Below are 27,740 nucleotides of genomic sequence, written 5' to 3' on the forward strand. Positions count from 1 at the left end.
AGCCATCTGCACTCATGGTAGCATGACCGAGGTCTTTTACGTGCCACTGTGGTGACACGGGGGTGGGAGATGGATACCGTCTCTGGGTCTGCACATAAGGTTGACCTGTGTCCGTCCCGGCCCGGATTCGAGCCAGCGACCTTTCGATCACAAGTCCAGTGCTCTACCACCTGAACTACCCGGGCCCCCCCCCCCCCCCCCCCCCCCGGCAGCTGGAGGTACATCGCAATCCTCCTTTTAAGATCTTCAAAGAGCTGAGAAAATCTCAATAAGGATGTAGTCTTAAAATGGAGGTACATTTGCCGAGGTTATGAACAAGAAATCTGAACAAGTCGCTTGAAACGATATTAAAGCACTCCGTCAATCTGTCGGCCTGAAACTAAAACATCAACACTGACAACATGGGATCAGTCATCCTGAGATGAAAAGGGCTTGGCTGCTGAAACTTTCTTTCTTTCTTTATTTGGTGTTTTACGTCGTTTTCAAACACGAATTGTTATATCGCGACGGGGAAAGGGGGGAGATGGGATAGAGCCACTTGTCAATTGTTTCTTGTTCACAAAAGCACTTATCAAAAATTTGCTCCAGGGGCTTGCAACGTAGTACAATATATTACCTTACTGGAAGAATGCAAGTTTCCAGTACAAAGGACTTAACATTTCTTACATACTGCTTGACTAAAATCTTTACAAAAATTGACTATATTCTATACAAGAAACACTTAACAAGGGTAAAAGGAGAAACAGAATCCGTTAGTCGCATCTTACGACATGCTGGGGAGCATCGGGTAAACTCTTTCTCGTCCCAACCAATATGGGACTCCCCCTAACCCGCGGGGGGTGCCAGCTGAAACCCAATGACAGAGACGGATCAGACTAGTCACTGCGAAGAATGTGAACATAGGACCAATTTAATTAATTGTTTGCACATTTTTGGAGTAAAGATAACATATCTTTATATTTTTGGATTGAAGAAATAATGAAGAATAGAATTTTTAAAGTTTCCAAACTGAAGTGCAATGTGCTATAATGTGAACCGGAACTAAGATTTTTGTACCACAATAACAATCAAATTAATGGAAAAATGGGGTCGCCAGAGTGCGAACTCAAATTTTCGTTAAAAGGCAGATATGACGTAATCAAAGACGTTCATGGAAGGAATGAAAACACCATCTTGGGATACTATCTGGAAGAATGCACATGCACAATTGTATACACATGAAGTGGAATATGCGAATAAATAAGTTATTTTCTATTAATACGTGCACTGCCCTATCTAATTAAACTGACTCTTCACTCTTCGCACTACACACTTCAAACACAGAATTTGGGAGGATACAGACTTATTCTCTCACAAATTACAACACAATTCTTCACATCAATACAGAAATACCAACCACCACTCTCGAACACACACTTCACATAGTCGTATCATAATCACTCAATGCATGTGATCACATAGTATAACACTCTTGCTTAACCATACTACCTCAATACTAGGTTATTCCACAAGAGAGGGTGCTGACAGACACTCACGAGTTCGTAGTTCTCACTTCATGCCGTCCTTTACACATTCTTGTGCAAACGTTATCCATGATGATTACGTTATCCGTTCTCACGTTCCTCCCCGAGAAAACACTGTTTCGCCCTTAGCGAAACGTACCGGTTCGTCTCAACGCCCAGTGTTGATGGGGACTCCACCGTCCATCCACCTTCGCCGATGTGACTTCTTGTCCTGACATCGTCACGAACTCTCTCCAGTGTGGATTCCAACCCCCGGACACCGTCATGGAAACTCCTAAAGAATTAACCCAAGTCTTAATACAACGCTCTCTTCTTTCTAAACAGTCGTGTATCATCTCTCTCGCTCACCATTCTACATTCACGACTAAACATTACACAAGTACTTCTGACATCATTCCATGTATGTCATTCCGTCCACAATCAATATCCAAATTATACTTAACCCATGGATCACTAAATCCATTAATGACACTACCATACATAGCATCAACATCTTAACATAACATAAATGCGTAACAAAATTTATGTTCAAGAAATTACCCAACAAAAACGTAATACAATCTCAACGAGAACCCTCTTAAAAACTTCACACTAGAATTTAGTGCACTTTGCATACACTAACATTTTACATTCCAGCTATGTATTCAAATTCAATAATATACAACACAATACATCTTTTACCTTAAGAGACCCGTCTCAAGAAGGAGTGCTTGTTCCCAGAACAAGACCGACACGCGCTAAACAACCTCCTCGGTTGAGAATCTTAGACGCTGTGAATCTTTCAATTCAAAACCAGCTATATCTTTCCAACTCGTAAACACAATTCTGTTTAAGCCAGGGCTATTTCCTCGTGCAACACACGAAACCCGTGATATCGCTTCTGACCTGTCCTACGCATCACAATTCAATCTTTAGGGAGGTTAAAATCACGACGTGTTTCACAGCTCAACATATCTCCAACTAACCTACTCACATCTTTGTGACATCTGTTGTGTAGTTTTCAGAAAATAACTGCACGAACGCGCACACGCACACACACACACACACACACACGCACACACACACCGTGCTGACACACACACACACACACACACACACACACACACACACACACACACACACACACATACACACACACACACACGAACACCGTACGAACAGTTCTTTAAGGCTAGTGTCATTGGTTAAGTTTGTATTTCTATGGAAAGATGCAAACCAATACCTTCACTTGCTGTACTTGTTTTGTTTTAATCTGTAATATTATTAAAATCAAAACTCTAATACAATGAATTGAATTGAGTAATCACATTTTGAATCAGAAAACGTTTCTATTATGAGGCATTTGTAAAAGAGTCAACCCTCAGTTTTCAAAAAACGTTTTTCATTGAAAAGATCTGTTGTATTTTTCTTCAAAAGCGTCTGTAACTCCATACCCACAAGGACACACGGGTGATACACCAACAGCCGGTTACCCACCATGGTACACCGCAGAAACACCCACTGCACACCCACCTGGCCAAAGTGGCGAGACACCCACAGCCTACCCACCATGGTACACTGGCGAGACACCCACAGCCTACCCACCATGGTATACTGGCGAGACACCTACTGCACACCCACCTGGCCAAAGTGGCGAGACACCCACTGCCTACCCACCATGGTTCACTGGTGAGACACCCACAGCCTACCCACCATGGTACACTGGTGAAATACCCACTGCACACCCACCTGGTCAAAGTGGCGAAACACCCACTGCCTACCCACCATGGTTCACTGGCGAGACACCCACTGCCTACCCACCATGGTACACTGGCGAAATACCCACTGCACACCCACCTGGCCAAAGTGGCGAGACACCCACTGCCTTCCCACCATGGTACACTGGTGAGACACCCACTGCGCATCCACCAGGTCAAAGTGGCGATACACCTACAGCCTACCCACCTTGGTACACTGGCGAGACACCCACTGCCTACCCACCTGGCCAAAGTGGCGAGACACCTACAGCCTACCCACCATGGTACACTGGCGAGACACCCACTGCCTACCCACCTGGCCAAAGTGGCGAGACACCCACAGCCTACCCACCATGGTACACTGGCGAGACACCCACTGCCTACCCACCTGGCCAAAGTGGCGAGACACCCACAGCCTACCCACCTTGGTACACTGGCGAGACACCCACTGCACAGCCACCTGGCCAAAGTGGCGAGACACCCACAGCCTACCCACCGTGGTACACTGGCGAGACACCCACTGCCCAACCTCCCGGCCAAAGTGGACAGACACCCACTGCTTTCCCACCATGGTACACTGGCGAGACACCCACAGCCTACCCACCATGGTACACTGGTGAGACACCCACTGCACACCCACCTGGCCAAAGCGGTGAGACACCCACTGCCTACCCACCGTGGTACACTGGCGAGAGACCCACTGCCTTCCCCCCATGGTTTACTGGTGAGACACCCACCGCTGCTCCATACACATGTGTAAACGGTTGGAGCCGCTGGTTGAACCAGGACCATCCAGACAGCGGGCTTGGAGACATAGAGCAACTGACGGAGCAACAGAAAAAGCAGCTCTGCCCTGGAGGCAAGCTGGTGGAGATTGATTGTCAGACAACGGACGGCATCCCGTATTACAGCGCTGGAGAGATCGCCACCTGTGACCTGAACACAGGTATGGTGTGCAACAATGCCGACAACGACCCCATCCCTTGCTCTGACTACCAGGTGAGATACAAGTGTGAGTGTCTCGAAGAACCCACTGCTTTCCCACCATGGTACACTGGCGAGACACCCACTGCCCAACCTCCCGGCCAAAGTGGCCAGACACCCACAGCCTACCCACCATGGTACACTGGCGAGACACCCACAGCCTACCCACCATGGTACACTGGTGAGACACCCACTGCACACCCACCTGGCCAAAGCGGTGAGACACCCACTGCCTACCCACCGTGGTACACTGGCGAGACACCCACTGCCTTCCCCCCATGGTTTACTGGCGAGACACCCACCGCTGCTCCATACACATGTGTAAACGGTTGGAGCCGCTGGTTGAACCAGGACCATCCAGACAGCGGGCTTGGAGACATAGAGCAACTGACGGAGCAACAGAAAAAGCAGCTCTGCCCCGGAGGCAAGCTGGTGGAGATTGATTGTCAGACAACGGACGGCATCCCGTATTACAGCGCTGGAGAGATCGCCACCTGTGACCTGAACACAGGTATGGTGTGCAACAATGCCGACAACGACCCCATCCCTTGCTCTGACTACCAGGTGAGATACAAGTGTGAGTGTCTCGAAGAACCCACTGCTTTCCCACCATGGTACACTGGCGAGACACCCACTGCCCAACCTCCAGGTCAAAGTGGCCAGACACCCACAGCCTACCCACCATGGTACACTGGCGAGACACCCACAGCCTACCCACCATGGTACACTGGTGAGACACCCACTGCACACCCACCTGGCCAAAGCGGTGAGACACCCACTGCCTACCCACCGTGGTACACTGGCGAGAGACCCACTGCCTTCCCCCCATGGTTTACTGGTGAGACACCCACCGCTGCTCCATACACATGTGTAAACGGTTGGAGCCGCTGGTTGAACCAGGACCATCCAGACAGCGGGCTTGGAGACATAGAGCAACTGACGGAGCAACAGAAAAAGCAGCTCTGCCCCGGAGGCAAGCTGGTGGAGATTGATTGTCAGACAACGGACGGCATCCCGTATTACAGCGCTGGAGAGATCGCCACCTGTGACCTGAACACAGGTATGGTGTGCAACAATGCCGACAACGACCCCATCCCTTGCTCTGACTACCAGGTGAGATACAAGTGTGAGTGTCTCGAAGAACCCACTGCTTTCCCACCATGGTACACTGGCGAGACACCCACTGCCCAACCTCCCGGCCAAAGTGGCCAGACACCCACAGCCTACCCACCATGGTACACTGGCGAGACACCCACAGCCTACCCACCATGGTACACTGGTGAGACACCCACTGCACACCCACCTGGCCAAAGCGGTGAGACACCCACTGCCTACCCACCGTGGTACACTGGCGAGACACCCACTGCCTTCCCCCCATGGTTTACTGGCGAGACACCCACCGCTGCTCCATACACATGTGTAAACGGTTGGAGCCGCTGGTTGAACCAGGACCATCCAGACAGCGGGCTTGGAGACATAGAGCAACTGACGGAGCAACAGAAAAAGCAGCTCTGCCCTGGAGGCAAGCTGGTGGAGATTGATTGTCAGACAACGGACGGCATCCCGTATTACAGCGCTGGAGAGATCGCCACCTGTGACCTGAACACAGGTATGGTGTGCAACAATGCCGACAACGACCCCATCCCTTGCTCTGACTACCAGGTGAGATACAAGTGTGAGTGTCTCGAAGAACCCACTGCTTTCCCACCATGGTACACTGGCGAGACACCCACTGCCCAACCTCCAGGTCAAAGTGGCCAGACACCCACAGCCTACCCACCATGGTACACTGGCGAGACACCCACAGCCTACCCACCATGGTACACTGGTGAGACACCCACTGCACACCCACCTGGCCAAAGCGGTGAGACACCCACTGCCTACCCACCGTGGTACACTGGCGAGACACCCACTGCCTTCCCCCCATGGTTTACTGGCGAGACACCCACCGCTGCTCCACACACATGTGTAAACGGTTGGAGCCGCTGGTTGAACCAGGACCATCCAGACAGCGGGCTTGGAGACATAGAGCAACTGACGGAGCAACAGAAAAAGCAGCTCTGCCCCGGAGGCAAGCTGGTGGAGATTGATTGTCAGACAACGGACGGCATCCCGTATTACAGCGCTGGAGAGATCGCCACCTGTGACCTGAACACAGGTATGGTGTGCAACAATGCCGACAACGACCCCATCCCTTGCTCTGACTACCAGGTGAGATACAAGTGTGAGTGTCTCGAAGAACCTACTGCTTTCCCACCATGGTACACTGGCGAGACACCCACTGCCCAACCTCCAGGTCAAAGTGGCCAGACACCCACAGCCTACCCACCATGGTACACTGGCGAGACACCCACAGCCTACCCACCATGGTACACTGGTGAGACACCCACTGCACACCCACCTGGCCAAAGCGGTGAGACACCCACTGCCTACCCACCGTGGTACACTGGCGAGACACCCACTGCCTTCCCCCCATGGTTTACTGGTGAGACACCCACCGCTGCTCCATACACATGTGTAAACGGTTGGAGCCGCTGGTTGAACCAGGACCATCCAGACAGCGGGCTGGGAGACATAGAGCAACTGACGGAGCAACAGAAAAAGCAGCTCTGCCCTGGAGGCAAGCTGGTGGAGATTGATTGTCAGACAACGGACGGCATCCCGTATTACAGCGCTGGAGAGATCGCCACCTGTGACCTGAACACAGGTATGGTGTGCAACAATGCCGACAACGACCCCATCCCTTGCTCTGACTACCAGGTGAGATACAAGTGTGAGTGTCTCGAAGAACCCACTGCTTTCCCACCATGGTACACCGGTGCGACACCCACTGCTCAAATTATTGTACCTACCGGTGAAAGTCTTACTCCAAGTCCGTCTTGCTATCCTGGGTGGTCAGCGTGGATTAACCGCGATCATCCCGACACTGGACTCGGTGACGTGGAGAAGATGACAGATTCCGAGCTGGCCACATTCTGTCCTGGCGGGGGTCAGCTGGTGAAGATCGAGTGCCAGACCACAGATGGCATCCCTTACTACAGCTCTGGCGAGATTGCCACCTGCGACCTCCGCCAAGGCTTTGCCTGCAACAACGTGGACAATTCGCCCATACCTTGCTCAGATTATCAGATCCGCTACCAGTGCGACTGCAGCCAGGCCACCACACCACGAGTTCTGACACCGAGCTCTAGCCCTACCAAAACTCCTGGCCTTGCCACAACTAGCGGTGTCCCAGCTCAGCCCTGTGCCTCCGGCTGGAGCCAATGGCTGAACACAGACTCCCCAGACAGCGGGGACGGCGACATGGAGAAACTGACAGATCAACAGAAAACGCAGCTGTGTCCTGGAGGTAAACTGGTGGAGATTGATTGTCAGACCACGGACGGCATCCCGTATTACAGCGCTGGAGAGATCGCTACCTGTGACCTGAACACAGGTATGGTGTGCAACAACGCTGACAACGACCCCATCCCTTGCTCTGACTACCAGGTGAGGTACAGTTGCGAGTGTGCCAGTGCACCGAGCGTGACACCAACCGGCAAGCCGAACGTCACGCCAACGAAGGAGCCAGTAGTGACGCCCAACGCCCAGTCCGTGTCCCCGCCCACCGGCACTGTGATCACCACCTGCTCCAAGAGTTTCTGGACGCCATGGATCAACAAGGACATCCCCTCCACCGGGGACGGCGACCGCGAGCTCTTGACGGACAGCGAGAAGGCGGCCATGTGTGTCGGGGGTAAAGTAACGGACATCCAGTGTTACACCACGGCTGACATCCCGTCCTACAGCAGCGGTGAGGCCCTTACCTGCGACCTGACCAGCGGACTGACCTGCAACAACGTCGACAACTTTCCCATCCCGTGCTCCGACTACCAGGTCCGATACTTCTGTCAGTGCGACGGTGAGTACTAGACGTTTTGTCTCTTTGGTTTAAAGAAGCTTACTTTAAACTATCATAAGCAATACATTGATTTGCATAAAAGAAACCTAACCTGAACACAAGATCAGGTGTGGCCCCGTAAAACAATGACTATCGCGATCTGTGTCAAGTGACATCTGTTGGTCCTAAACACAAATGAAGCATAATCTTTCGCTCTGTTATAATTTTTTCAGTTATTTGTATGCAATTGTATGCTTGTAAAATGTTTGCTTGTTTGTGTTAGAATGAAATTGTAAACCACCTTGAGCCCTTAAATGGGACTCGCGCAATAGAAAAGTAATGTTTATTACTATTAGTAGTAGTAGTAGTAGTAGTAGTAGTAGTAGTAGTAGTAGTAGTAGTAGTAGTATCATAATCATCTTACCTTGTATCCACAGACGTGGCCACCGTTGCCCCCACCTTCCAGACAGAGAGTCCTGGTCAACTTGTGTCGGTCCAGTGTGCGTGGTCATCGTGGCTAAATGCCGACACACCCACCTCTTCCCCTGCAGACCTTGGAGACTTGGAGACCATCGACGCCATCAAGCAGAAATTCGGAGTTTGTCCATTGATGACAGACATCGAGGTGAGATCAGTTGTTGATTTCACTGTCAGTTCTGTTAGTGATCCTGCATGTATCTGTTGCACTGATGACTGACACCGATGTGAGATATGTTTTGTTTACTTCACTACAAAGTTGTTTAAGCCTAATATAAATTAGGCGAAGTTTTGGTACTTCATTTTAGGTCCAAAGACTGCAAAGTCAACGTCGGGCTCAAATAAGGACAGCTTTAAACACTGATCTTAATTGGGCGAAGGAGAGAAATGAAGGGAGATAAAGAGAAAGAAATATAAAACAAATACGTCTCACTGTTTGCTTTCTTGCCTGTGTGGGTGCAGGTGCCTGAATATCAGTATTTCTGTACTCTCACATGCCTAGGGGTGGGGGCAGGTGCCTGAATATCAGTATTTCTGTACTCTCACATGCCTAGGGGTGGGTGCAGGTGCCTGAATATCAGTATTTCTGTACTCTCACATGCCTAGGGGTGGGTGCAGGTGCCTGAATATCAGTATTTCTGTACTCTCACATGCCTAGGGGTGGGTGCAGGTGCCTGAATATCAGTATTTCTCTACTCTCACATGCCTAGGGGTGGGTGCAGGTGCCTGAATATCAGTATTTCTGTACTCTCACATGCCTAGGGGTGGGTGCAGGTGCCTGAATATCAGTATTTCTGTACTCTCACATGCCTGGGGGTGGGCTTGTAAGGACTGATCTGGTGCGAAGTTCCAAGTGCGTCCCAAACATGTTTTGTGTACGAAGATTACCATACGGGCATCATATATCTTTGCATTAACTGCTACGACAAACTTCACCCGCTCTGTTGTAAGATAATAAGACATTGCAGCAAGTGTTGGACTGGATGTCTGCATCTGTGTTCGACTAACAATGATGCTCATGACTTGCAAAGTACAACTCAATTTTTTTTACTTTCAGTGCCGCGTAGCCGGAAGTGGGGTGCCGGTAGAGAGTTCCGGCGGAAGTCACGTGACCTGTGACGTGCAGAACGGCCTGCGGTGCTACAACCGGGAGCAAGGATCGGGCTCCTGTCCCGACTATGAGGTTCGCGTGTTGTGCTGGTCACCCACGTGCATTGGAGTTCCTCCACATCTGAGGACCACAGTGGGACCCAATCTGCCTGACATCAAAACTACACGTGAGTCGAATCTTTTTTCGATTGGCTGTCTGTTGATTTCACTGTCAGTTCTGTTAGTGATCTTGCATGTATCTGTTGCACTGATGACTGACACCGATGTGAAATATGGGGTTTTTTTTTGTTTTTTTTTTTACTTCACAACAAAGTTGTTTAAGCCTAATATAAATCAGGCGAAGTCTTGGTACTTCATTTTAGGTCAACAGACTGCAAAGTCAACTTCGGGCTCAAATAAGGACAGCTCTCTCATTGTAACCGATGCAATTGTCTGTCTGTCGAGTGTTGACTGTCCGTTGGTTAATCGGTGTACCTCTCCCCATACGCTCGCTCTCTCTCTCTCTGTGTCTCTCTCTCTGTGTCTCTCTCCGTGTGCCCCTCTCTATCTCTCTCTGTCTCTCTCTCTCTGTCTCTCTCTCTCTGTCTCTCTCTCTCTCTCTGTCTCTCTGTCTCTCTGTCTCTCTCTCTCTCTCTCTCTCTCTCTCTCTCTCTCTCTCTCTCTCTCTCTCTCTCTCTCTCTCTCTCTCTCTGACTCATTCACTTTGTCACGCTGTATATACATTTTGACTAAGAAATGAAATTGTCACTCTACATTTTCCCAAAGAACAATCATTGTAACCGAGTATGCAATGTGGCAACGGTCCATGCTGTATTATTGCCTGTTGGCAGAATCCTGCTCTGTCCTGTCACTATGCATTTCGCCCAAGAACATTCACTGCAACTGAAGGTTGTCACACTGCCACCCTATTGGCTATACAGTTAGACTGGAACAGACAAAGCATCTAAGCGTGTTGCCTTTGCCTAAATAAAATATCCTGCCTGGTCACACTGTCGCTAAACATGTATATACATTTTGCCCAGGAGCAGTCAACCCAACTGAATAATTATGGGTTTTTTGCCTGCACACATACTCCTGTTGGTCACACTGCCACTCTACACAATGTTGCCCGAGATCATTCAATGCAACTGGGTTTTCTTTGCCCGTACACAAAATTCTGCCTGGTCGCACTGTCACCATTTATACAATTTGCCCGGGAACAGTTAACGTAACTGTGAACATGTCTTTGCCTGTGTACAGAATCCTGTTTGGTGGGCGAGGTTTGGGACGGCTGCGCGCACACCTGTGACGAACTGTGCGACTTCATGGCCCGATCCTCAGGAGCCTGTGACGGTTCCAATCCCAGCACGTGCGTCCCAGGTTGCAAGCCCTTGTCGCAGACCAACGCCTGCAATGCCGGCGAGAAACGCTTGGATCGAGACACCTGTGTCCCGCAGGAAATGTGTCCCTGTCTTAAACCGGACGGCACCCAAGCTATGGTAAGCCTATCATGGACGATTTTCGGAAATAACTCTGTCAGGTATGTACGTGTTGTGGAAGAGTGAATACCCGTGCGTTTGAGCCAATCACAAGCGAGGGGTGTGTCGGAAACACGTGTTCCTGTCGTTTGTTTTATTGAAGAGGCTGGGTGAAGGTTAGAGAGAGCACGAAGAGCTGTGCTTGGTTTTATTCTTTTCAAGGATAAGGTGATGGCTGTGAGAATAAGAAAGCAGCTGCACTGACCGAAAATGGCATAAACAAAATTGTCAGCCTTTCCCTTTTGCTTCACCCAACTTTTTCTGCTGTTAGAAAAGAAGTACTTCCTTCCTTCAAGTTTCTTGTTTTCTTGTTAGCCTTTGACTGCATGCACATATAAATTAATATTAACACGGCAGAAATTAATATGTAAAGCGCATTGAGCATATATATGATTATGCGCTATAGCAAATGTCCATTATTATTATTATTATTATTATTATTATTATTATTATTATTATTATTATAAAAACATATTTAAAAAAAATCTATTCTTCTGAGGTTTACATTTTGGTGGTATTTATAGGTTCGTTTTAGGGTTTTTTAATTTAGTTTACGCACATCCATAATTATAGTTTCTGTGTCAAAAATCAAACGACCAAATGTATCTATCACCTTCCAGCCTTTCGAGACGTGGAAGAACCCGGCCGACTCGTGCTCCGACTGCAGCTGTCAGAGCGGCGCCGCCTTGTGCACGAACCACGACCCCAGCTGTACCACAGCCACGCCCTCCGTCACGCCCACCGCCGGCCCCGGAGCCAACCCCAACCCTCTGTGCGGCTGGAGCCAGTGGCTCAACATGGACACGCCCACCACGGGCAGCGGCGACGTGGAGAGCCTGACAGCGCTACGCTCCGCCTACCGCCTGTGTGATAGCCCCGTCCTGGCTCAGTGCCGTGACGTCAGCACCCAACAGCCTGCCCCTGCGTCAGTCACTTGTGATGCCACGAAGGGCCTGATGTGTTTGAACGTGGATCACGCCGGACGCTGTGCTGATTACGAGATCCGTGTCTACTGTCCCTGTGCAAGTCAGTACTTTTTTTCTTCTCATATATGGTGCTTTATGTGCCTGTAATTGTAAGGCTGTTTTTTTCTTGTTATCGAGTTATGTATAATGATGTAGAGGTTACATGCCGAGTCTCAGTGATTATTAAAAATAATGGTCGAAGTTAGCGGATCATGAAAAATGCGAGCTTCAGCGAGCTTTTTCATGACCGCGAACTGAGACCATTATTTTTAATAATCACTGAGACGAGGTGTGTAACCTCTTTATTCCCCCTTTCTTCAGTTATTCAAAGAAAACAGGAGTTTTTGTGCGAAAGTTTGATCGAATCCGAATCACTCAACCAGTCAACCTGCGCAGGCGATCGATTAATGCGCGGTTGTATAGTTCCGTGCAAATCATTCCATTCTGTTAACACTTCTTGTCAGTTTCCCTGTTTTAGACTAAAATCAAGTACACAGATAAGCTGTTATTCTGCTGTGGCGGTAAAGGCAGATATTGTGTGTTCTGTTTATGTTTTAGTATCGCTAAAGATAATGTTCTTTCGTCAAATGGGACTAGCAGACGAACTTTTGCACCCGTGTTCCAACGTTAATTACTGTATGAAGTTCAGTTTTTTGGGGAAAATAGTGTATGAAACCGCTTTATGTTGTTTAAATTGATGAGATGTGTGCATTTGGTTGCGTGTGATCTGTTTATAAAATGAAATATTGTTGAAAACTGACCGTCGGATTGCAGTCAGTGTTGTCGAAGAAACTGCGTTAAAAGAAGGGGAACTACTCTTGTCGGCAAGAGTATGAGTTACTTGCCTTGGGAATTTGCTTGTGATGAACGGTGTGTGCACAGCAGATCTATATTCAGAAAACAACCGAACTCATGGATTTTATATGGAGATTCATGTGTTCAGGCCTGTAGTTGTTAATTTAAATGCGGTATATTTGTATTGTTTGCTCCAGAGATGTATATTTCGTACGTATAGAGCGTTTTGAACTTTTCAGTCGCAAAAGTAGTACCAAAACAGAACAGCTTCTCAACCCATTGCACTATCGAGGATTCAGGCTGTTGCTGGCTCGTTATTTGTTTGGTTGCTGGGTCATTATCGAAAAATAACTAGCTCTACAAGTTTACAGAGGTAAAGAAGCAGAGGGGGGAATAAATGTATTTACATGTTTATTGTGCTCAGTTGTCTTGCCTGGACATAGATTTTTCAAATTGAGATGATTATTGTAATAATCTATTGTACTGATTTGTTTTGCATTTTTGTGAGTGTATTTGTTCGGTTTGTGTGTGTGTGTGTGTGTGTGTTTGGGTTTTTTAGGTGCTTATTCTTCTGCGAACTTTAAGCGATATTGATCTTTAGTGTGTGGGCAGTACCCCATTTTTCCAAAACTTTGCATGGGCGAAATTTAAAACAACTAAAACTTATCATGTTCTTGCTTTTGACCACATGTACAAAAAAAGGATATAACTATTCATTTGTAAGAATCACTCACTCTTTGTTAGTCTTTCTAATTCTTTCTAAGTGACTCTATCACAGTATGTCGCTCTCCCTCTCTCTCTTTCTCTCTCTCTTTCTCTCTCTCTCCCTCTCTCTCTCTCTTTCTCTCTCTCCACCTCTCTCTCTCTCTCTGTCTCTGTCTCTCTCTCTGTCTCTCTCTCTGTCTGTCTCTCTCTCTCTCTGTCTCTCTCTCTCTCTCTGTCTCTCTCTCTCTTTCTTTCTCTCTCTCTCTCTCTCTCTCTCTCTCCCCCCTCCCCCCTCTCTCCCCCTTTCTCTCTCATCTCTCCCTCGCTCATCATCGTGTCTAGCATTTGAATGTAAACTTATGTGTGAATTTTGCAATCCAACAGGCACATCTACGCCGAGCACCGATTAGCATTTGAGTGTACACTGATAGCATGTGATTTCATTTCAGCGGGCACAACACCGCCGATCACAACTGCTCAATCCCCATGTGTCAGCGGCTGGTCCGACTGGATCAACAAGGACACACCTGACACCGGTAACGGAGACCTGGAGAAGATGACGTCGTCAGAGCTGACGTCATTCTGTCCCGGCGGCATGGTGACCAAAGTGGACTGCCAGACGGTGGACGGTATCGAGTACTTCAGTAGCGGCGAGATTCTCACCTGTACAACGGACGGAGGTCTGGAGTGTAACAACGCCGACAACGACCCCATCCCCTGCAGCGACTACAAGATCAGATACGAGTGTACATGCCCTGGTGAGCGTTTTTATATGTGGGTTTTGGGGTGTTCTTTGGGGAAAAATGTTCTGTTGCTGTGATTAATTTACTGTAGAAGGTGTATATGATCATATCAGATTCTTTCTTTTTAGTATTTACGAAGATTACTACGCTGCTTTCAATGCGAAACGAGGTTTGCACGAGTTAAGTTTTTCAAATACTAAGAAAACGATTTTTGTAGGTTAAAAAAAAAACACAAACCACGAGTGTAAACCTGGTACCACAAGCAAACTATATCTGTAATATTTGATTTCCCCACATTCTGCGCGTTGAATCAACCCTAGATATGGTCAAATAAAACAAACTAAATAACACACACACACACTAAACACTGATTGATTTGTCCAGGGAACAAAACAACAAGTCGCGTAAGGCGAAAATACAATATTTAGTCAAGTAGCTGTCGAACTCACAGAATGAAACGCAATGCCATTTTACTCGTAGCATCGTCAGGCCACCGCTCATGGCAAAGGCAGTGAAATTGACAAGAAGAGCGGGGTAGTAGTTGCGCTAAGAAGGATAGCACGCTTTTCTGTACCTCTCTTTGTTTTAACTTTCTGAGCGTGTTTTTAATCCAAACATATCATATCTATATGTTTTTGGAATCAGGAACCGACAAGGAATAAGATGAAAGTGTTTTTAAATTGATTTGGACAATTTAATTTTGATAATAATTTTTATATATTTAATTTTCAGAGCTTGTTTTTAATCCGAATATAACATATTTATATGTTTTTGGAATCAGCAAATGATGGAGAATAAGATAAACGTAAATTTGGATCGTTTTATAAATTTTTATTTTTTTTTACAATTTTCAGATTTTTAATGACCAAAGTCATTAATTAATTTTTAAGCCACCAAGCTGAAATGCAATACCGAACCCCGGGCTTCGTCGAAGATTACTTGACCAAAATTTCAACCAATTTGGTTGAAAAATGAGGGCGTGACAGTGCCGCCTCAACTTTCACGAAAAGCCGGATATGACGTCATCAAAGACATTTATCAAAAAAAAGAAAAAAACGTTCGGGGATTTCATACCCAGGAACTCTCATGTCAAATTTCATAAAGATCGGTCCAGTAGTTTAGTCTGAATCGGTCTACACACACACACACACACACACACACACACACACGCACGCACGCACGCACATACACCACGACCCTCGTTTCGATTCCCCCTCGATGTTAAAATATTTAGTCAAAACTTGACTAAATATAAAAAGAAATAAACAAAACAAAACACAATTATTCTTCCACCTAGCGTTGCGTGGCTTTGTTCATTCGGTGTCACCCCTTGACCTCATTTAAATAGTACATATTCATGTGAATATGACTGTGGTATAGTTAACACATGGGTGGTCTTTCTCACGTATATAGGATGAAATATATTAACCCAACTGTTGGATACTTTTAGAAATGATGCATGTGCTTTACATAAAATGTTTATCACATAGATTTTGGTTTTGGCCTTTGATTGCGTAAAAAAACTAGATATTTTCCTTTATGCATGACTGTGCGATTGTTATTTTGTGCACAGATAAATCGAATGGCCGAGTAACAGTTCACTTCAATTTTATTTTAAAAAATGACTTTGTTTTCAGCCGTTGTCCCGACAACAAAACTGACCACACCCACCACAACCATCATGGTTGTACCCACGACCACTCAGCCACCGACTGCTGTGTGCAAGACCGGCTGGTCCGACTGGATCAACAAAGACACACCTGACACCGGCAACGGAGACCTGGAGAAGATGACGTCATCAGAGCTGACGTCATTCTGTCCCGGCGGAATGGTGACCAAGGTGGACTGCCAGACGGTGGACGGTATCGAGTACTTCAGCAGTGGCGAGATTCTCACCTGTACAACGGACGGAGGTCTGGAGTGTAACAACGCCGACAACGACCCCATCCCCTGCAGCGACTACAAGATCAGATACGAGTGTACCTGTCCAGGTGAGTAATTTTTCAAAACGCACATGTCGTATTTGACTGTTGGACCTTAAATTCAGAGCCTGTATGAATTTGGTTTAAAGCGCATAAGTTTAATTTCTTTTCAATGCAAGCGAGTGTTCATGTCCCGGTGAGGGTTCGTCGGTGTGTTTTTTTCTTGAAGAACTAGTGAATTATTGTGGTCGTATTTTCTTAAGTATAAGAGACGTGTGTCATAACCGATTATTTTCTCCCAAGGCAACAGCGTATTCTCTCGTCTAGTAATAATAATAATAATAAAGTGTATTTATATTGCGCCTATCCCTTACAAAAAACAAAAATATTTGGCTCTAAGCGCATTACAACATGTGAAGGACTTGGTACAATCAAGTCTGACAAGTACAACAGCACAATATACAGTCGGTCTCTTAGGTAAAAGCAGCTTCGACAGTTAAACACTTCTACTAAAAGATCCTCTAACAATTTACAAACATAGTTAAAGAACATCGAGTTAATAGGAATTAAAAAAAAAAAAAAGGTTCTTATAATAAAACTATCTAGCGAACGACGAAGAAGAAGAAGAATAAAACTATCAATGTCAATGTACAGTGTTACGAAATAGTAGTATATTTGACTCAACAGTCTCATTCTGCGGATTATGTTCCTTGCCTTTGACTGCATTTAAAATTGGAAAGAGAGCTTGTCTTTTTATTAATGGCAATTTTCAAAAAATACTTAAAGATTCAAAAATGATTGTGCGATTTAAGATGGGACTCTTATACCTTCGGAATGACTGAGACACGTTGCTATTACGGTATATGGAGACATAACTGATTGGCCTAATCCCGAATCAACACCGTGATGGTGATGTCACATGCTGAAAGAATACTGACCGATTAAGATTCTCTCGGATCAGTGCGACTGTGAACCCTACACAAAGCTGAGACAAGTTATTATCATGTTATGGTAGTGAAGTAGTTCACTTCAATTTAAATGAGACTGTTGACTTTGTTTCAGCTGTTGTTCCGACAACTAAGCCGACTCTTCCGACCACTACCATCATGGTTGTACCGACGACCACTCAGCCACCGACTGCTGTGTGCAAGACCGGCTGGTCCGACTGGATCAACAAAGACACACCTGACACCGGCAACGGAGACCTGGAGAAGATGACGTCATCAGAGCTGACGTCATTCTGTCCCGGCGGAATGGTGACCAAGGTGGACTGCCAGACGGTGGACGGCATCGAGTACTTCAGCAGTGGCGAGATTCTCACCTGTACAACGGACGGAGGTCTGGAGTGTAACAACGCCGACAACGACCCCATCCCCTGCAGCGACTACAAGATCAGATACGAGTGCACCTGTCCCGGTATGATCAATTATTCTTATATTATTTAGATTTTGTTCAACTTCTCTATGTCGTCTCATTTTTCCATAGAAAAAGCGTATGATACCACATGGGCAACCCTGTTTTAAAGAAAGTGAGAAAAAAACACTTTCACTGAAGAACACTTGAATTATTTTTCAAAAATAAAGATGAAGATTTAAACCGCTAATTAATTTTTCTGCTTAAAAGATTGAATATGTCTCTCTACCTCTGTCTCTATCTCTCTGTTTCTGACTCTGGCTCTGTCTCTGGATTTTGTTCATAATACTTGAACTTGTCCTCAGCCGTCATTCCGACGACGAAGCCGACTGCCCCAACCACTACCATCATGGTTGTACCGACGACCACTCAGCCACCGACTGCTGTGTGCAAGACCGGCTGGTCCGACTGGATCAACAAGGACACACCTGACACCGGTAACGGAGACCTGGAGAAGATGACGTCATCAGAGCTGACGTCATTCTGTCCCGGCGGAATGTTGACTAAAGTGGACTGCCAGACAGTGGACGGCATCGAGTACTTCAGCAGTGGCGAGATTCTCACCTGTACAACGGACGGAGGTCTGGAGTGTAACAACGCCGACAACGACCCCATCCCCTGCAGCGACTACAAGATCAGATACGAGTGCACCTGTCCCGGTATGATCAATTACTCTTATATTATCATTTAGATTTTGTTCAACTTCTCTATGTCGTCTCATTTTTCCATAGAAAAAGCCTATGATACCACAGGGGCAACCCTGTTTTAAAGAAAGTGAGAAAAAAACACTTTCACTGAAGAACTGTTGAATTATTTTTCAAAAATAATGATGAAGATTTAAACCGCTAATTAATTTTTCTGCTTAAAAGATTGAATATGTCTCTCTACCTCTGTCTCTATCTCTCTGTTTCTGACTCTGGCTCTGTCTCTGGATTTTTTTCATAATACTTGAACTTTTGTCCGCAGCCGTCATTCCGACGACGAAGCCGACTGCCCCAACCACTACCATCATGGTTGTACCGACGACCACTCAGCCACCGACTGCTGTGTGCAAGACCGGCTGGTCCGACTGGATCAACAAGGACACACCTGACACCGGTAACGGAGACCTGGAGAAGATGACGTCATCAGAGCTGACGTCATTCTGTCCCGGCGGAATGGTGACCAAGGTGGACTGCCAGACGGTGGACGGCATCGAGTACTTCAGCAGTGGCGAGATTCTCACCTGTACAACGGACGGAGGTCTGGAGTGTAACAACGCCGACAACGACCCCATCCCCTGCAGCGACTACAAGATCAGATACGAGTGCACATGTCCCGGTATGATCAATTATTACTCTTATATTATTTAGATTTTGTTCAACTTCTCTATTTCGTCACATTTGTCCATAAAACAAACCACTATGATACCACAGAGGCAAACCTGTTTTGAAGAAAGTAAGAACAAAACTTTCACTGAGAAACTCTCCAATTATTTTTTCAAAAATAAAGATGAAGATTTTAACCGCTAATTAATTTTTCGAGTTAAAAAGATTAGATATGTCTCTCTGTCCCTATCTCTATCTCTCTGTTTCTGAATCTGGCTCTGTCTCTGGATGTTATGAATAATACTTGGATCTTTTGTCCCCAGCCGTCATTCCGACGACGAAGCCGACTGCCCCAACCACTACCATCATGGTTGTACCGACGACCACTCAGCCACCGACTGCTGTGTGCAAGACCGGTTGGTCCGACTGGATCAACAAGGACACACCTGACACCGGTAATGGAGACCTGGAGAAGATGACGTCATCAGAGCTGACGTCATTCTGTCCCGGTGGAATGTTGACTAAAGTGGACTGCCAGACGGTGGACGGCATCGAGTACTTCAGCAGTGGCGAGATTCTCACCTGTACAACGGACGGAGGTCTGGAGTGTAACAACGCCGACAACGACCCCATCCCCTGCAGCGACTACAAGATCAGATACGAGTGTACATGCCCTGGTGAGTTATTTGCAAAAGACATTTACTGTATTCTACTGTCCAGATACACCTCGAAACCGTGGTATCTTTCTTCGCTATCTGTTTAAATTGTAGGTTACTTTTCTTACTCTTTCCTTTGTCTGTCTCCAATTAGTTCTCTCTCTCTCTCTCTCTCTCTCTCTCTCTCTCTCTCTCTCTCTCTCTCTCTCTCTCTCTCTCTCTCTCTCTCTCTCTCTCTCTCTCTCACTCTCTTCCCGCCTCACTCGCTCTCTCTCTCTTTCTTTCTTCCTCCCTCCCCTCTCTCGCTCTATCTCTCTCTTTATTTCTCTTTAAAGCGAACGACGAAGAAGAAGAATTTCTCTTTATCTCTCTTTGTCTATCTCTGCTATTCTTCAAGGACCGCTGGAAGGAGCGTGGAGGAGAGATATATAACTTGGGGTAACTCGAAGTATTGTCAACAGGTGAAATTGCAGCTTAAAACATGTAACCTTTTCAGTTGTGATGCCGACGACGACTGCATACGTACCGCCCACGACCATCAAGGTCGTAACGACGACAACTCAGCCACCGACAGCTGTGTGCAAGAGCGGACTGTCTGGATGGATCAACAAGGACTCACCTGACACTGGTGACGGCGACCACGAGCAGATGACGTTAGCAGAAATTGCGTCATTCTGTCCTGGTGGAACCATCAGCAAAATCGACTGCCAGACGGTGGACGGCATCGAGTACTACAGCAGTGGCGAGATCCTCACCTGTACAACGGAGGGAGGACTCACGTGCAATAACGCCGACAACGACCCCATCCCTTGCAGCGACTACAAGATTCAATACGAATGCACGTGCTGTGAGTAGACAACACACATCACTTGCATTTCTCTCTTTCCCAATCCCACACTTGTCTCAGTTAGGGATCTGAAAATGCAATTTCAAAGACTCCGGATATAAGCCTATACTGTCTGGCCGGCTATGGTTGAGGGGTGCTATTTTTCGTGCGCGTTTCAACAGCCGTGTGTATTTCTCAAAGAGAAATAACAATTCTTATAGTTTGGGGTATCGCCATCAAATAATAATATTACTGCAGGTATTTATAGGGCGCAAATCCTAAAATAGTTCCAAGCGCTAATAGTTATAGCTTATACTGTTTTTAAATCAATGTTATTGTGCAGGGCTATCTGTGAAGATATGAGGGTATGATATATGCTGTCTTCTTTAATTCGTAAAATCTCCAGTATCAGTTTTCAAACTTTTGTTACTGAAGGCAAATGTTGATTTTCGAAACAATTCATAGTTTAAAATAGGAGGAGCGCCGCAAAGACTGTTATCCTTTTTCACTTGTAAACAGTTCCCTCCCCCCCCCTAAAAAAAAGAAACAAACAGGTTCCTAAAGATTTCAGAAATAATCTTTTGTGCACCAAATGTATTACAGCTATGTAAGTTTCCCGCTCGTCTTGACCTGCAGTGCCTGCATGTCTGTTCACCCCCATAACAATCCGTTTGATCCACCTGTTCCATACTCACTCAAACCCCCACCATCCCCATCCCTTTCTAATACCCTCCCCCAATCCCCCCTCCCCCCTCCCCCCCCCCCACTCCTCCCTAACTCCCCTACTGTCGTGTACCGATGTGTCCGCACGCAGGCCACACACCCCATTAACAATCTGTAAAAGCTCCATGACTCTTTCAGCACCAAACAACCAGGGTCCCGCGGCAACAACTGTCGCCCCAGCAGCAACGACAACGGCAGCCGCAAAACCACCAGCAGCTACGACACCCGCACCGGCACAGCCATGCGTTGGAGGCTGGTCTGCCTGGATCAACAAGGATACGCCTGACGCTGGTGACGGTGACCACGAGCAGATGACGTCATCAGAGCTGACGTCATTCTGTCCCGGCGGCACCATCAGCAAAATCGACTGCCAGACGGTGGACGGCATCGAGTACTACAGCAGTGGCGAGATCCTCACCTGTACAACAGAGGGAGGACTCACGTGCAATAACGTCGACAACGACCCCATCCCCTGCAGCGACTACAAGATCAGATACGAGTGTTCTTGTCCGCGTAAGTTGGCCTTCGTCGAGAATGTTTGATTTGAAGTGTTTTTATTTGTTCCAGTGGGTTTGTGTTATTACTTAGTTGGTTGGATCTGCAGTTGATTGCTTTGTGATTTGGTTGGTTGGTGGTTGGCTGGGTTCGGGTTTTTTCGTCAAGCAGATATGAACATTTACAACAACCTGGTAAGAGCCAAACCTGAAGCCATTCAATTAAATTCTCCCCCCCCCCCCCCCCCCCCCACCCCTCTTCCTTCTCTTTCTCTCTCAGCTTCTTTTTCGCCTCTCCTCAGTTTTCACTCCTTGATCAATGAAAACACCCAATCTCTTTTCTTTCATCCAGCGATCGTGAACAACGACCAAGAGCCGACTGTGAAGCCCAGAGAACCAACAGCCACGTGCGGTTGGACGTCATGGATGAGTGGCCACAAGCCCTCAGCGGCCGGCGAGACGGAGACCGTGACGGCTCTGAGGAAGACAGAGGAGTTCTGCGCCTCCCAGGACATCACTGCCATCGAGTGTACCCCTGTGAGCGGTCAGCAGCCTGACCAGAGGGTCCAGGTAAAGTCTGCTGATGACCTGAATAGCGCATACACACGTATACTTGACTGGCAGACGAATGCAACATTTTCCTTCTTGAAAGAATGACGGGTTCATTGATTGACTGATCGAGTGAATGAGTGAGTGAGTGAGCGAGTGAGTGGGTGAGTGAGTGAGTGAGTGAGTCAATGAGTGCGTAACTGGGTGAGTGAGTGAGTGATATAGTAGTTTATTGGTTGGTTGGTTGTTTGGTCGGTTGGTTGTTCTGTTGATTAGTCGGTCAACTTTACAGAAGATTCTTGTGAATGTAGCATATTTGTCAAGATTTAGCAACGACGTAACACATTGAATGTCCACTGCATCATAACACAGGTCAGGTTATATGCAATTTTTTTTAACAGCAACATTTAATATTTCCGCTGTGGCTATGAAAAATGCTACCTCGGAGTTACACTGTGTATAACCACCAAATTCGTTGAACTTGGTGCAGGCCGCTGTGACGTGCGACCTGCGTTATGAGGGCCTGGTGTGTCGTCACGACGACCTGCCCGATGACGTCACGTGCCCAGACTACCAGGTCCGCTTCCTGTGCGAGCCCCGCGGTCAGGACTGCGGCGGTCAAGTTCCCACAGCCGGACCTCAGCAACGACCTGTGGTCACTGTCAGACCCCCTCCAAGCCTGCCCGGTGAGTGCAGTTAGTTTGGTCGCCATCTATACGGGCGGGTGGTAAGACGTCGGCCTCCTAATCGGGAGGTCGTGAGTTCGAATCCCGGTCGCTGCCGCCTGGTGGGTTAAGGGTGGAGATTTGTCCGATCTCCCAGGTCAACTTATGTGCAGACCTGCTAGTGACTTAACCCCCTTCGTGTGTACACGCAAGCACAAGACCAAGTGCGCACGGAAAAGATCCTGTAATCCATGTCTGAGTTAGGTGGGTTATGGAAACACGAAAATACCCAGCATGCCTACTCAACGAAAGCGGAGTGAAGCTGACTATGCTCTCAGAGTATAGTTTGGGGAACCCAAAAGGGCAAACGAGCTCACACGTAACCAGAACATTCTGGAACGCTGAAGAAGAAGAAGAAGAAGAAGAAGAAGAAGAAGAAGAAGAAGAAGAAGAAGAAGAAGAAGAAGAAGGTAGCCATCTAAAATATGATCTTAGAAACGAATTATTGCTTATCACTACATGTACAATGTCTGGCGCCCCGGGAACACAGTCACTTACTCACTCTCGGCAAGTAGCGAAGAAACGCATTGGTGACTACTGGAGTACTCGATATTTAGTATGCAAAATCTGTGCGACCGTGCAGTTTGTACAGATGGTAAACTGGAAAGGTGCAATTTCCGTTTGAAGGTTGAACGTTGAAGCAACAGAGAGAGAGAGAGAGAAGCCGTTCTGCTTCGAGTGCTGTTTTTATTTTTTTTATTATTCTCTTTATTTATATAGCGCCTTATCCGAAGTTCAAAGCGCTTTATGCCGTGTGAGATGGAATTTTTTACACAATATATCACGCATTCACATCGACCAGCAAACCTCAAGCCTGTTAGGCGAATGTTCACCTTTCGCGGCCTTTATTCCAAGTCACACGGGTAGTTGATGGACATTTTTATCTATGCCTATACAATTTTGCCAGGAAAGACCCTTTTGTCAATCGTGGGATCTTTAACGTGCACACCCCAATATAGTGTACACGAAGGGACCTCGGTTTTTCGTCTCATCCGAAAGACTAGCACTTGAACCCACCATCTAGGTTAGGAAAGGGGGGGAGAAAATAGCGGCCCGACCCAGGGTCGAACACGCAACCTCTCGATTCCGAGCGCAAGTGCGTTACCACTCGGCCACCCAGTCCTTGTGTTTCTTGCTCGTATGGTATTGTATTGTATTGTATTGTATTGTATTGTATTGTATTGTATTGTATTGTATTGTATTGTATTGTACCTTCCAGAAACCTGCGTGGTCGACATGGGAATGCAGAACGGGTTTATCCGTGACGACATGATCTCCGCATCATCCACCCGTGACGTCAGCCACGTGTCACAAGGAGCACGCCTTGACAGTCACATCTCCTGGCTACCCACCCGCGACGACACGCATCAGTTCGTGCAGGTCGATTTCTTGGTCCCTCGTTACGTCACTGGTGTGACGACACAGGGCCGCGGTGACGCACCGAGCTACGTCACTGGTTACAGGGTCCTGTACTCGCTGGATGGACGCGAGTGGAACATGTACCGCGAAGAGAGAGACGTCGACAAGGTAAGGGAGTTTATTTGTTCGTTTGTTGGTTGTTTTTGTTTGTGGTGGTGTTTTCTTGTGTTTTGTGATTATGCCTATTTGCTCGTGCATGTGTGGGAGAGATGAGTGAAAGACGGAGGGAGTGGGAAATGTGTGTGTGTGTGTGTGTGCGTGTGTGTGTGTGTGTGTGTGTGTGTGTGTGTGTGTGTGTGTGTGTGTGTGTGTGTGTGTGTGTGTGTGCGTGAGATAGTGTAAGAGAGAAAGACGCTTTGGACATAATGAAGACTAGTTAAATAGTTATTTACCTCTAATTCTATATGAATTGAATTGTTTGAAATACTAAACAGTTATCAAACTATTAGTTAATCGCAGTAACCACACAGTAATTGGCGTTAAAAAAAAAGTTGCTACACAACGATGGCTCTAACCATTTACCCACTCATGACTAAAGATTTCTTGATCATGATTTCAGTTTTCGAACAAAAAACATTGCTCAATCATTTTGTATTTATTTATTTCTGAACAGGTATTCGTAGGCAACAGCGATCCCATTACACCGGTTCAGAACATGTTCAACCAGCCTATCAGAGCTCGCTACGTCAGAATCAACCCAGTGACGTGGGAGGGACGCATTGCGCTGCGCTTTGAGCTGCAGGGCTGCTTTGAGGCTTACCCCACTGGTAAGAATTGATGTTAAAGTTATCTAGCTCGACATGGATTAGTGTTAGGTCAAGCAATTGGTTTTAATTCTTTCTTTTCTTTCTTTCTTTATTTGGTGTTTAACGTCGTTTTCAACCACGAAGGTTATATCGCGACGAGGGAAAGGGGGGAGATGGGATAGGGGAAAGGGGGGAGATGGGATAGAGCCACTTGTTAAGTGTTTCTTGTTCACAAAAGCACTAATCAAAAAATTGCTCCAGGGGCTTGCAACGTAGTACAATATATGACCTTACTGGGAGAATGCAAGTTTCCAGTACAAAGGACGTAACATTTCTTACATACTGCTTGACTAAAATCTTTACAAACATTGACTATATTCTATACAAGAACCACTTAACAAGGGTAATAAGTGAAGAATTTTATGGGTGAGAAAAGGAAAGTAAAAGGACTTTGGGGAGGCAGAAATAGAGAAGAAACAAGAAAAAGATCCTAATTAGGTTCACGGCATCGAGAGTGATGCGACCTTCTCTCAGAAATTAGTAGAGAAGGCTCCCCCATCCACCACCCGGGGGACGCGCCTCTACGCCAATTAGGGGGCGCGAGGTGGTTTTAATTGCGACCATGCTAAATGTGCAATCAGATAAGTAAATGTATTGAGATTTACTTTATTTTAACTTTTTGAATATCATGTATTCTTTGCTTTCCATCTCTTGACATTTTTAGGTTTAGTTCCGTATGGAGAAATACGTTAGCAATTACAAAGAGTCATTTCAGCCATCTCGTGCTGGTTACATGCACATTCTCAGTATAAGTGTATAAGTAAGAGTCCTTGGTCGGCGAAGTTTATTTTTACACAGGTTTGAAACTTTAAACACGTCTGAGACACTGCCTTGACGAATGTGCATGGATTTCTGCATTTTGTTGGTAGAAATACATGCTTTGTAACTTACTTCGTAGGCTATCCATTCTTCCAAGAATATGTGATTAAATGTAGATTTGACAAATGTTGCTGTCTTTGTCTTGGTAAGTACAGACATATTTCTTGTTTGAACTTTGTTTATCTCACCAACCGTCATTTTGTTTTCCACGTTTAGATTGAGAAAGCAACGAGCGTTCGTGATATTGACATTGTAATTGTGTGTTTTCCAGGCGTTGCTCCGACGGCTATTCCCACCGCCAGCCCCAGAGCCACACCCAAACCTGTACCTGCTGAGCTTGGTGAGGACTTCTAATTCTGTTCCTTGCTTTGCTCTTTTGTTTCTTTGTTTGTTGATGTATTTGTTCGTTTGTTGATTTGTTTGTTTGTTTGTTTGTTTGTTTGTTTGGTGTTTGTTTGTTTTTTTGCTTTAAGGAAAATATGTCTTGCTGTTGTTGTAACCATAAACCTGGAGACAAAGGGAGCAATATTATTACTTTGAATACGATCTTAATAAGTAGTTCGGGACTAAGAATCCTGATTTCAATTTCATCTGACGACATAAAAAGATTGATCTGCTCCTTTTCGGCCTTTCGGTCCACTGCTCTCAAAATGACTTCCGGTGTCTTGGAAAAGAAGAACAAGAAAAAAGGAAGAGGCAACCAAGATGGTAACATATCAATAGGGATATCAGTCAACGACAAACTACGACGGTGATAACGATGATACCAATCGAACTACCGTGACGATTCAGACTTCCCATAGTGGGGCTCCTATGTTGCAAAATCAATCATTTCTTGTGACAAACACCAAATTTGGCATACATGTACAGTTTTATGTGCTTAACAAAACCTGATACAGAGCCACCGCGAAAAATTAAAAAATCGGTTGTTTTTTTAACAAAATTCAAAATGGCCGCCAGTAAAAACGGTTGGGTATGTTAGGCATATTTCATTTCATGTGACAAACACCAAATTTAGTATAAATGTATGGTTTTATGTGCTTAACAAAACCTGATACAGAGGAACCGAGAAAAATTTAAAAATCAGTAGTTTTTAAAAAAAATCAAAATGGCCGCCTGTGAAAAAGGTATTCAGGCGTATTTGATGCTACAAGTCATTCTCTTGCAATAGAAACTAACAGAAACAATTGTTAAAACATAACAATACATGTATACATGATCAATGGTGCAGCAATTGGTTGGACGGCGTGGGTGGCAGGGTTGAAGAATCGTTGGCTTACCTAACCTGTGCCAACAAAAAACTATCGCACAAATGTTCGTACCAAAACGAAAACATTTATTCCTGTGCCATTTTATTCCATTTGTCTATGCTATTAAGGGCACACAACGTGGCTATCTGGAACTCTTTTAATATAAAAGATTGAATTTACATGGGTTATGTGACCGCCGCCTAAATAAGGGTACCCCAAAAATCAAATTGATAAAAATGAAAGGTATAATAATGACATAACACTAACAAGTATTCATCCTGTTCTGGATAGATGTTGTGCCTCATGAATTTTTTTAGACTTTTTAATGGGTACCTAAAGTTGTGATCACATCCCCTTTGCCACGTTGAGGGTACCCTTATTTGGCGGCGGTCATGT

At 46.2% G+C, this 27,740-nt stretch overlaps 1 protein-coding gene across 1 annotated transcript in view; it reads left to right on the forward strand.

The window, feature by feature from the left end:
- LOC138981212 (uncharacterized) overlaps positions 1-27,740 on the forward strand; it is a 128,247-nt gene that overhangs the window by 76,510 nt on the left and 23,997 nt on the right. Inside the window, exons 51-68 of the mRNA XM_070354059.1 lie at positions 2,940-8,144; positions 8,561-8,748; positions 9,658-9,877; positions 10,950-11,188; positions 11,848-12,253; positions 14,142-14,450; positions 16,073-16,426; positions 17,420-17,773; positions 18,076-18,429; positions 18,737-19,090; positions 19,401-19,754; positions 20,230-20,580; positions 21,421-21,795; positions 22,129-22,346; positions 22,816-23,011; positions 24,270-24,577; positions 25,083-25,236; positions 26,366-26,434. Of these exons, the coding sequence (XP_070210160.1) occupies positions 2,940-8,144; positions 8,561-8,748; positions 9,658-9,877; positions 10,950-11,188; positions 11,848-12,253; positions 14,142-14,450; positions 16,073-16,426; positions 17,420-17,773; positions 18,076-18,429; positions 18,737-19,090; positions 19,401-19,754; positions 20,230-20,580; positions 21,421-21,795; positions 22,129-22,346; positions 22,816-23,011; positions 24,270-24,577; positions 25,083-25,236; positions 26,366-26,434 (10,008 nt within the window). The remainder of the gene's footprint in view (positions 1-2,939; positions 8,145-8,560; positions 8,749-9,657; positions 9,878-10,949; positions 11,189-11,847; positions 12,254-14,141; positions 14,451-16,072; positions 16,427-17,419; positions 17,774-18,075; positions 18,430-18,736; positions 19,091-19,400; positions 19,755-20,229; positions 20,581-21,420; positions 21,796-22,128; positions 22,347-22,815; positions 23,012-24,269; positions 24,578-25,082; positions 25,237-26,365; positions 26,435-27,740) is intronic.

Source organism: Littorina saxatilis, linkage group LG12 (assembly GCF_037325665.1).
Source record: "Littorina saxatilis isolate snail1 linkage group LG12, US_GU_Lsax_2.0, whole genome shotgun sequence".
NCBI classification, from domain to species: Eukaryota; Metazoa; Mollusca; class Gastropoda; order Littorinimorpha; family Littorinidae; genus Littorina; species Littorina saxatilis.